Consider the following 11,732-nt stretch of genomic DNA (forward strand, 5'->3'; position numbering starts at 1 on the left):
TCTTACACCGAGTTCGGACCAGGATTCATCATGGACTTCCGCTTTAAGTCCAGAAATGACATTGGGACGAGAGAGAGTTATGTCGCACTGATCACCAATGGTTGCTGGGCCGAAGAAACAATTGTCGTTGCTTATAGAGCTATCGATAGGTCGTACCAGGTCGTTCTAGGAGCAGTTTTGCTGGAGGAACGGACGACTGATCGCATCGAATTCACTTGTCAGGATACATCCGCCGTGTCGGTAAGCAAATTAAACCTCGTGCATATCATACAGTTTCATACCGATTCACAAGAAGGCTACAGATGCACATGCACAAGAAGGCTACAGCGTGGAAAGCAAAACCAGAGCAGCCACGACATTCTGATAGTTTGCAATTGGCCATATTTGAAACTGGGCGAAATCCGACCTCTTGTCAAGACTCCCTTAGCTTAAGGTCACCTTATATTGTCAGCAGGACTATACCACCTTCTAAAACACTCATTATATTAAATTATCTACACGCCTATTTATCCTGTTTTACCGTCTTCTCCATTCTGTCCTGTATCTTCTTCGATAACGTTACATGTAACAGATTATGGGAACTTGGGTTGTTTTTGTCTCTAATCTATGTGTCGAGACAGACATTCGTATATCAGCCGTTAACAGTTATGGACGTAGGCTACGATCAATGGCATTGAAACAATCGTAAATATACCATATACATTCGTTACACACGTACCTCTGCAATTCAAGCAGTCTGAAAACACTCAACATTGTTCTCTTTTACAGGATGGCTTCCAATGGAACAAAGTATCCCTGTCCTTCCTACAAGGGGTTATTAATCTAACTGTAAACGACGTACTTTGCAGAACTGAAGAGAGAGCAACCGGTAAGAAAGATTTTCTTACACAACCCGTTAAAGATCTCATTGCACAAAGGCTAATTATCTGCTTTGTACAGCTTAGTTCATAACCACTCTTCATTTGGCAGGAATAAACAGTCATGTATCAACTGGTTACTGAACAGTCCCACTTCAGATGATAACATCCTGTTTCAGTTTCAGTCAAAACATGGTGGTGTTCAAAGATAACGTTCTAGTACCAACTGATTTGTACTGTACCGATCCCTTCTTTGCAATACCACCAAGTTCATAATCAACTGGTAATCAATCATGGTTGGCCTGAGCGTCTGTGTGTTCAGATATTTTCACAGATTAAAAGATAATATCAATGTATATGAAGCTTACGCCCAGGCCTGTAAAGACTTACTTTTAAACTGTCAACTAAGATACAATGATTTCGCAATTTATCCAACCTTGTCAAGAGCTAACATTTACAAGTAACAAATAATGGTGTGGATGCGCTGTATAAAAGAGATAAAAGTATAAGTAATTGTGGTTTTCTGTTAAAAGCTGTCCCTCAACAACCGAAGTGCCCCTTGGTCCTCGGAAATGATATACAAGGAGAAAACGCAAGACCAAGTCTGTTTGGATGGTTTGATGACGTATGTATTAACTACAATCATTTCGAATACGATACTTTACGGTTAAAAGAATATATTCAATTAATTACAAACCGATTGTCCCTTAGCTATCATACGGCTGGCAAACATATTTTCCAGTAAAATTTCAGACGGCTTTATATTAACACTTTTTCTTTGTAGTTTGACTACGTTTTCATTTAAATATTATCTGATAAAAGTTGCAACAAGTATTGTTTAAATGTGTAAACAATAACATCATTTTAATGCTGAAGTTAATTTTGCATTGCATAATAATAATTTCTGTTTATTTTCCGTTCTCAATTTGTAGTTCAGCCTGAGACGATATTGTCTAAACTAAGTTTTCCGATGTGATTACCCTCTCCGCTGCTCCACAGCCTTCATCTGATAACCCCTAATGTCAAAAAACGTGCCGAACGAGCATATATGCGTCTGGAAAGAATGTCTCTATTTACATTCACTAGTCACTTGATGATTATACGTCTGGATGTTGGAGAAATTTCTGCATATCCAACCCTCTAAGAAACAGTTAAATTTGTTTTCATACAAGGCGTTCGTTCTAATGACTGTGAGGAGCCAGGAATTGGTTAGCAATGTTGTTTTTAAAACACTTATGTCATCTAAATTAATAATATACTCATAATGAATTTTAAAATTGTCTTGTTTTCTTTCAATGTGTTTGTTCTTATATTTAACACAACCACATATTTTCAAACACAATTTAATCCAATTGAATAGACATCAGCTCTTAAATTTTAGACCTGTATGCAACGCCTACACAAAAAAATGTAACAAAGGCTCTTGTGCTTGTCGCCCATTCAAAGAACAATCAAGACGAGTATAATATCCTCTATCCTCTACACATCACCACAAAGCTATCATAGGCTATGCTGATCGTACACGACATGGATAACATATGCAATTGACGTATTTCCTCAATACAGAACTAGTCAGATTCTATAAGGTAATGGCAGACTAACTTTATTGTATCATGCGTTGTTATGCTAATTACAATCAACAATCAACAGTTCTTAGATCCGATACATATCTCTGGTTTATTTCTTGGTTTCCTTCACGCAAAGGTATTATGCATGAACGCACCAACGTCGAATCAGAAGCTGAAATGGAGATAATCTATCATGAAATTCTACTAGTTTTACGACAAAGGCATATGAGTGAGTTCTTCATATTTCATTATAAGTAAAATTGTAGGTATCGCCTTTCTGTGTAACAGAGTACAAAATATATATTCGCGCTCATTTTTTATTGCTCATTTATATGAATAGTTCTTCTGTTCCGCATGTATATACGGCACTGGCTTCCCATAGCATAAATGACCACTGGTAACCTTATTACAGAATCTTCCAGATAGGTTAATCAGGTAGGTTTACTCCGGGCTCTGCCCAGTTTCCTCCCACCATAATGCTGCATGACCACTGTTGGATAAGTGAAATATTCTTGAGTGCAGCACAAAACCCCAATCAAATAAATTTAAAAAAGTTGAAATATACAATTTAGGAAGTAATATCCCAGTCAGAACAGAACCTATTAGAAGCTAATAAGCTGGCATCATTAACAATTTACAAACAGTTTACAGAAGTCTATCAGGGGAGCTAATTAGCGTTGATTCAGTATGCAACGAAATCGCCGTCGGATTTCAACAATTATAGCCAGACTTTAACGAGACTTTCTATACACCAGATGTACTTTATTAGAATTATTGTAGATTTACTAGAGGTATACACGAACTCGCGGATACATATGTATGAATAAATTACCTCATCTAGGTATCCCCAGAAATTTTCACTGGAATTGCGAGAAATTCCGCCCACAGATAGAGGACATGGTGTTAACGCTGGTCTCCCTGCAACACGTTAACAATGATAATGACAACATTTTCTGAAAGATCAACATGCAAACAGGCAATCTTATCTGTTGCATCAGTCAACACCTAATGGTGTATGTAAGCTCATGTTTTTTTATGGATCAAGCCTTTCATGTATGAAACCCTATTGTGTATGTGAAAAAGTGTTGAAAACAAAACGGCGTCGCTTTTCACTCAAAAACGGTCAGCCAAGAATTCATGGAACTTATGTATGCTTTAGAGAAAGGATTGAAGTTGTACCCCGTTACTGTAGGACTGATTGAGTCACCTGACCTGGTGGCCATACTAGATATTAAATAAAATGCTTTAAAAAGACACTTCTCCAAAACGGCTCAAGCCACTGACAACAAAATAATGCAGATCATTTCCAAACTTCTGGCTTTGCAATTTTCGAATTTGCAATTCGTTGGTGCTTTGGTCTTACTCTCTGTGCTGTACGTCTGATTATATTATCGAAACCGAAGGAGACCATATCCCCTTTGCACATAATCCTAAGGACATGACATTATCACAATCGGATGAACAGCTTGGACACCGAAAAAGCTGTTTCATAACAGCTATAATTGTTTTTTTTTGCACTGAACAGGATAGATACTTAATGACTTTATTTATATATGTGATCGGTGTGGCCAGCCGGAGTGTCCAGAGTAAACTACCAACCTTGGTAAGAGGGGTATCTAAAAAAATTCCTAATTTAGAAAGAGCCGCGGCAGCGATAACTCTATTTGAACACACGATCTGTTTGGTCTGAGGCCTACAAGTCGCATCGAGCGAGCGCGTGGGCTGACGTGGGTAACGGTTTTCTTACCCTATCCGTGGGTAGAAGTTATATTAACATATCTGTTGGTAAAGGTTATATTGACACACCCCAGAAAGGAAATCACTCTTCAACTTCAATGATATCCATAATATTTGTATAATAAAAGAAAAACCTCATGACTCTGCTCGGTTTGAGGAAAGGCTTGTATGTTGGTTTGTTTGGGGTTTAATGCCAATTTCTGTTAAATATCCCGACAGCTTCTCCCTGTAGTCATGAGCATGCAGCCGGTCTAAATTTTGGTAGTGATGCCTATCTGGAGCGCAATGCCGAAGAGACAGACACGTGGCTATAGATACACCAGTTCAATACACGTCTGTGGGAAGCGACAAGGGAGGAAGGTTAAAATTGGCAATTTTAAACAGACATTAACGGTTTCAGGATTGAACTCATATTTGCCGATGAGGAGACAGGAGTTCTGAGCCTCTCCAACGCGTCCGACGACATGATAGATTTAACTATGGATCTTGTTAGACCGTTTTTTTTTTTTTGATTCTTTGATTTCCAGACACTGATGTCCTGCGCATAATCGTTGTCTTAATTATTTTTCTGTGAATACATATTTGATAATACTTCCAGAAGAAACTTGCTGTTCCATAATGTGTTATACCACTTAAAAGTTTGTTAATGCCAAGTTTCCCCTTTTTAAATGTTCCGACGGCATAGAACACCTATGCAGGCGGTAGGCTTTACGTAAAATATAATGTCGATGTGTTTAAAACACTGTTTACACTAAAACTGGTATAAATACACATAGAATAACACTGCCCATAATGTGTGTAAACTAGTTTCTCTTACACACGTTGTGTTCAATGCACTTTGACAAGCGGGTATACCATACCTATAAAACCCTCGGCCTCAGCACATACTTCCCTGTCAGCTCTGAGTACCACCCTGCCGTTCTGGTATTCCAAGGATACATCTTGAAACCCCCAGGGAGACTATTTAATTGAAGCAAAAATGCAATGTAATCTTTACTTTGTGCCCTAATTTCAAATTTGACTATTTTTATCCGGAATGCCTTGTGGGCCTTGTCTATAATATACTCATCCATTGGATCATTTCTTTGACTAACGATAATTAATTGCTCAAAACCATGGATTAATGCTATTTTCAAACCAGCAAGCGTAAAATTAACTACCCCCTTGTGTCTTCATAAAAAGCTAAAAATTTACACTGATTAAACCCTGAAATTTTACACGTGTAGTCCACCATCATGGGGCACGGGAAAAAATGTAAATACACGTCATTTTCCACTTGGTTTCTTTAAAAATGTAGCAACAATGCTCTTGTGGAGTAATCTTCCATCGTGGATAATTGTTCTTCCAGATTATATTTATTTTCAAAAGTTTGCTACGTTGCTATGAATTATTGCAATCTTTTTAACAAATTTTCATACGAAATCTTAAATGTGTCCTTTAAAAATGTCATCAACAAAATACATAAGACACTGCCCACGGCTTTATACATACATAATATACATAACTATAAGGCGTGCACACTTACAATTAAAATAAATCGTTGGCTTCCGTAAGGTGTTTGTTATTATCTCAATTATATTCTCAAAACCTTCCTCTCTTCCCACACATGGCGTTCATTCGATAGCGTTAACTAATCATATATACTTACACTTACATCTCATGCCGTCCTATACATACTGTATAACTGATATTATTTATTTGATTCGTGTTTTACGCTGTACTCACACGACGGCGGCCAATATTATGGTGGAAGAAACCGGGCGGAGCCCACGGGGAATCCACGATCATCTGCAGGTTGCTGACAGACCTTCTTACGTACGACCGGAGAGGAGAGTTGTCATGAGAGCTGGACTTGAACTCACGGCGAGCGCATTGGTGAGGGCTCCTGGGTCATTGCGCCGCGCTGGCGTGCTAACCCCCTCGACTACGGACTCCCCCCAAGGGTGTACAAAACATGAAACATCTGTACTTGGTTCAGATATGATCTTGACTGTATTAAATTGTTTTCTCTTTTCACACATCAAGATTAGATGTGCTGTGTATACGTGCGATAATGTAGATGTAATATAGTTAATGAGACAGATGCCTTCTGATTGTTTTACTCTGGCGAAAACCTTCGATGGCCACCATAGTGATCTAAGCGTTCCACATAGAATTCCAATAAAAGAGTGTGTACAGTAATTGTTGTTAGACTAAATACCTATACCGATTTTCCAAAGGCGGAAATAATGTTACCTCTTTACACAGCTGATATACGAATGTTTGTTCCGACGCATAGATTTGAAAGGAAATTTTAGACTTACATTTTTCTTCATTGCCACCTAAACATTGCTGTTGTACAATTAAGAGGGCTATGAAAGTCCGCAACAATTTATGCTGAATATGTAGATAAGATATCTAAGGATATTAAAAGCAGAAAATAAGCGTTCACTGTGTACTTAGACTTGTCAAAATCCTTTGAAACCATCAATCATCAACTCTGAAGTAGCTTTGTTTTAATTCCTATTTCCCGGATGAAATCAAAGGATTGTTAATGGCCATTTTTCAGCTGATAGATATTTAAGTGGGGTTTTTTCTCGAGATGCAGAAATATCCATTTTAGATCCGGTTTTAATTGTACTTTTTATCCTAATAAGTTGTCTACATTTTTCGGACAGTTCGCACAGTTTGTAGCGCGTCCGCTTCGGGGGCGGAAGATCCAGGGTCAATCATGGGTCGAGTCACACCTAAGATCTTAAAAGAGGAAGTTGTAACTTCCTCGATTGGCGTTCAGCATGAAGGCGAAGTGCAACGAATGGTTGAACGTATCAGTTTAATGGCTCGGGTGGGGAGCCTTACTGCCTTCGGTAAGGCGTCTCAGTGTAGCAGAGTGGTGGAAATCCGTCCCGCAACAAGGAGGCACATTACATGCACTCTAAGGATTCTTTCGTCGTCATATGAGTGTACGAAGTTAAACCTCAAGCACTCACTCACTCACTCACTCACTCACTCTGACAGATCGATATTCACAGACGGTCCCAAGTCTGATTTATATTAGGCTCCATTTTTGTCATTAATTACTAAAACACCTTATTGTGTACACCTTATACATTTCTTCAAATCATAACGACTAGGCTAAAAATAGGTTAAAGGCATGTAATTTCATACCATATAGAACCAGGCTACATTTGGATTAGACATAAAACCTGATTTGTGTAAGACTCTCGGCTGAATATGCAGCATGAAGTTTGACACGGGTATCGAAATCGAAACATGTGAAAGTACATTCCCGTGAATAATCATGCAAGATCAAAAGTTATAATACAAGCACGTAAAGAACAACGTAGCAGAACGAAAATGTGTAACTGCAGGATGTCTGGTGCAATATACTCACCACGGTTTTATGTTGGCAGTTAAGTATTTCACTTTTGAAGTCATCTCTAATCATGAGTCGGAAAGAACGGGAAATAGCTCGGTATTCTATCACAATGGATGGCTTTCCCATTAGACAACCGTTGTTCACAAGCGAGGTGAAAGAGACGTCGTTCTGTTTAATGCTACTCTGGAAACGGAAACGAATTTGGAAAGTGTCGCTGAGATCATTGTTGTTGAACACCCATAGTTTTGCCACACCTCCATGAACCTCTGCCGCCCCGCCGCCAATACACCCTTCAGGTGTCTTGATCTGGAAGGACCCGTGTGGCATGATTGTCACAGCTGTCTTCTGTGCATCAGTCAAATCATCGTTGAATGTTGCGTTAAAAATTGTTTCACATGGTCTCTGTCCTATTTTGAGAAAAAGGAGCAAGAGTCAGAACTAAACATACGTGTCTTATGTTTAAATTTTATTCACAGTAAGTTAGAGGCTTTATAAAACTTTTAAAATAAACACGGTTAATTGTGTAACGCATGGCAAACTGCAATAGTATTATGGCCCTATATATGACCAAGAAAACATTCTCCACTTTCTATATAGTTGTATTTCGACTGCTGTTGCGAAATGTATAAAAATCTTTATTTTATTTTGAATTATTATTACATTTATAGAAAAAATCGAAAAATCGAATCGGAATTACACTTAAACACAAACATTTATAATCCGTACCCTTATACTGCAAATTTCTGTAAGAAATGTTTCAAAGAGCATATGTAAGTACATACCTGATAGTACTGACGCAATGAACACAGGGAAACAGAGCATTCGCAACATTTTACCTGGAAATATATTAAACATATAATATAAATTGCAAACTTGTAACATTTATAACTCTGTTGAAAGTTAAACAGCTTTTTGCCCGAATATAGTTGTTGGCAAATATTGTACAGAACTTACGTCATGTTTACTTTCAGTAAAAAAATAACAACTATACATACTTATACTCCGAAAATACTTTTTGGACGAAACTTACTAAATGAGCTGTTAGTCAGAACAAATCACCGAACCCCTGTTCCGATCTTTAGAAATCTAGCTTAAATGTAGCTGGGCGTTCCTCCCATATATTTATGTATAGTGCAAGGCAATGTAAATAACTGCTTTTTTCTGTTGGACCCTATAGTAATTTCACCATATATATTCCTTGTTCTCTGTATTACGCAAAATAATACATTTCCCAATTATAGAAATATCTGTTCGTTGAGTTAATGTGAATAAATAAGCGTTCAAAAGCACAAGTAGGACATCATTTGTTCATTGCAAATTTGACGATGTCCTGGCCGCCTCGTTTGTACACACAGACTACACCTTTAAAATGTGTTAAATATTTATTTATGTGCAAAGACCGGCTTAACCAGTCACTCTGTGTACCAACGTTCGTCATGCGTTGTACAAAACCTCCTAAACTTTCTTAACACAACACACTTTGTGCGTTGGCTAAATTATCCAACGGGACATTGCTTTGCGGAAATTTCAAAACTTTGATTTTGATTCGTTTAAATCAAATTAGTTTCAGCATATCCTCTAAGGCTTAACCATTTCTCAGTACCGTGATACGAGAGACTGTCATAGATCTTTTTCTTTCATCTCTTGATTGTATTCAGTTAGAATATAATATAGTATGAACTTGAAAGGAAAATACGCAAAAAATACATTCTCAGTAAAACCAGTGCAGGCGGTGACCAGGAAAATCTGACTTGACACGCTGCTTCATGGCTATGTCTAATACCTGGACCTAGAACGTGCATTTTGGTTAGCGGCTGGTATACGAATGTCTGTTTATACACATCTTCTTAGTATAGATCTTCTGCAAGGCTTAAAGTGCTGGCGTAAATAGATGCAAGCAAAACACTATAGTACTAGTTAAGTAAAATATTATTATTATTGATATTATGTGTATATCTAAATTCGTGCACGCCACCACCTACTTGGAAATGCTGCAATCCTCATGTGACACCACCTGCACTGTGAAGCAGCAATCCTCATGTGACACCACCTACACTGTGAGGCTGCAATCCTCATATGACACTACCTAAACTGTGAGGCTGCAATCTTCACGTGACACCACCTACTCTGTGAGGCTGCAATCCTCATGTGACACCACCTACTCTGTGAGGCTGCAATCCTCATGTGACACCACCTACTCTGTGAGACTGCAATCCTCAAGTGACACCACATACTCTGTGAGGCTGCAAACCTCAAGTGGCACCACCTTCTCTGTGAGACTGCAATCCTCAAGTGACACCACATACTCTGTGAGGCTGCAAACCTCAAGTGGCACCACCTACTCTGTGACTGCAATCCTCAAGTGACACCACATACTCTGTGGGGGTGCAAACCTCAAGTGGCACCACCTACTCTGTGAGGCTGCAATCCTCACGTGACACCACCTACTCTGCGAGGCTGCAATCCTCGCGCGACACCACCTACTCTGTGAGGCTGCAGCCTCCATGTCCTACTTGTGATTATGTAAAACTAATGTACTCTCTTTGATTATGTAATACTAATGTGCTACACCACGCTCTATCTGAGGTTCTGCAAAACTGATGTGCCACACCAGGTTCTCTGTGGTTCTGGTAAACTGATATGTCGCGCCACTCTCTCTCTATGGTTCTGTAAACTGGTGTGCCACACCACGTTCTTTGTGGTTCTGTAAAACTGATATGTCGCACCACTCTCTCTCAATGGTTCTGTAAACTGGTGTGCCACACCACGTTCTTTGTGGTTCTGTAAAATTGATATGACGCTCCACGCTCTCTCTATGGTTCTGTAAAACTGATGTGCCACACCAGGTTCTCTGTGGCTCTGTAAAATTGATGTGCCTCACCACGTTCTCTGTGGTTCTGTAGAACTGATGTGCCACACCACATTCTCTGTGACTGCGTAATACTGGTGTGCCACACCACGTTCTCTGCGGTTCTGTAAAACTGATGTGCCACACCACGTTCTCTGTGGTTCTGTAAAACTGACGTGCCACACCACGCTTTCTTTGACAGAGTAATACTGGTGTGCCACACCACGCTCTCTGTGGCTCTGTAAAACTGATGTGCCTCACCACGCTCTCTGTGGTTCTGTAAAACTGATGTGCCACACCACGTTCTCTGTGGTATTGTAAAACTGATGTGCCACACCACGTTCTCTATGATTCTGTAAAACTGATGTGCCACACCAGGTTCTCTGTGGTTCTGTAATACTGATGTGCCACACCACGCTCTCTGTGGTTCTGTAAAACTGATGTGCCACACCAGGTTCTCTGTGGTTCTGTAAAACTGGTGTGCCACACCACGCTCTCTGTGATTCTGTAAAACTGATGTACCCCACCACGTTCTCTGTGACAGAGTAATACTGGTGTGCCACACCACGTTATCTGTGGCTCTGTAAAACTGATGTGCCACATCACGCTCTCTGTGGTATTGTAAAACTGATGTGCCATACCACGCTCTCTGTGGTTCTGTAAAACGGATGTGCCACACCACGCTCTCTGTGACGGAGTAATACTGGTGTGCCACAAAACGCTTGGCGTTAAGGGGAAGTGCAACGACAGGTTGGCCTGTATCAGTATAATCTCTCCTGTGGGGCGACTAACTTGCTTTCGATAAGTCGTGTCCGCTTTGGGAGCGGTAGATCCAGGGTCAATCATGGTCGAGTCACACCTAAGACCTTAAAAGAGGAAGTTCCTCGCTTGGCGTTCAGTATGAAGGGCATAGTGCTACGACTGGTTGACCCGTATCAATATAATGGCTCGGGCGGGGCGGCTTACTTGCCGCCCTACAACAATGAGGCACATTACATGCACTCTAAGGATTCCTTCGTCGTCATATAACTGAAAAATTGTTAAGTTCGACACTCGATAGATCGTCTCAGTGAAGCAGCACTGGATAAAAGAGTGGTGGAAATCCGTCCCGCAACAAGGAGGCACATTACATGCACTCTAAGGACTTTTTCGTCGTCATATGACTGAAAAATTGTACGACGTTAAACCCCAAGCACACGCTGACTCACTATTCTTGACATTTCACGTAGGAGGTGTTTCTTACTCTATCACAACCCTATTGTGGTTTATATTCATTTAATGGGGTTAGGAAACCGCGTTACCAGAGGTAAACTATATCCTTTGGTGGTAGCTAACTTACGCGCCATTTTGGTCGAAGATGTGGG

The 11,732-nt window shown here is 39.8% G+C and overlaps 1 protein-coding gene and 1 long non-coding RNA gene across 3 annotated transcripts; one reads left to right on the top strand and one right to left on the bottom strand.

Annotated features, from left to right (window-relative positions):
- Positions 1 to 62: 62 nt before the first annotated feature.
- LOC135471748 (uncharacterized) lies at positions 63 to 1,919 on the top strand. Its single transcript, XR_010444467.1, has 4 exons — positions 63 to 240; positions 769 to 868; positions 1,391 to 1,482; positions 1,790 to 1,919. It is a non-coding gene; the product is annotated as an uncharacterized LOC135471748 (long non-coding RNA).
- LOC135471747 (uncharacterized) lies at positions 1,565 to 8,603 on the bottom strand. Of its 2 annotated transcripts, none has more exons than XM_064751074.1 (6): positions 8,551 to 8,603; positions 8,303 to 8,356; positions 7,539 to 7,927; positions 5,023 to 5,122; positions 3,258 to 3,343; positions 1,565 to 2,597 (listed from the first exon to the last, which is right to left on the bottom strand). In XM_064751074.1, the coding sequence occupies exons 2-6, from the start codon at positions 8,349 to 8,351 to the stop codon at positions 2,565 to 2,567; spliced, it is 657 nt and encodes a 218-aa protein (XP_064607144.1). In that variant the 5' UTR covers positions 8,352 to 8,356; positions 8,551 to 8,603; the 3' UTR covers positions 1,565 to 2,564. The 2 variants fall into 2 exon arrangements, with proteins under 2 accessions (XP_064607144.1, XP_064607143.1); XM_064751073.1 differs by having other exon boundaries at positions 7,536 to 7,927.
- Between the last annotated feature and the right edge of the window lie 3,129 nt (positions 8,604 to 11,732).

Source organism: Liolophura sinensis, chromosome 7, assembly GCF_032854445.1.
Source record: "Liolophura sinensis isolate JHLJ2023 chromosome 7, CUHK_Ljap_v2, whole genome shotgun sequence".
Classification (NCBI taxonomy): domain Eukaryota; kingdom Metazoa; phylum Mollusca; class Polyplacophora; order Chitonida; family Chitonidae; genus Liolophura; species Liolophura sinensis.

What these genes read in the sequence shown, in the direction of transcription:
- LOC135471747 (XM_064751073.1), bottom strand. Translation starts at nt 8,351, where the DNA reads ATGTTGCGAATGCTCTGTTTCCCTGTGTTCATTGCGTCAGTACTATCA. An exon ending in ACTGCCAACATAAAACCGTG is followed by an intron (nt 5,123 to 7,535) that starts GTGAGTATATTG and finishes TCAATTAAATAG; the next exon opens with TCTCCCTGGGGGTTTCAAGA. An exon ending in TCTGGGGATACCTAGATGAG is followed by an intron (nt 2,598 to 3,257) that starts GTAATTTATTCA and finishes TCTCCATTTCAG; the next exon opens with CTTCTGATTCGACGTTGGTG.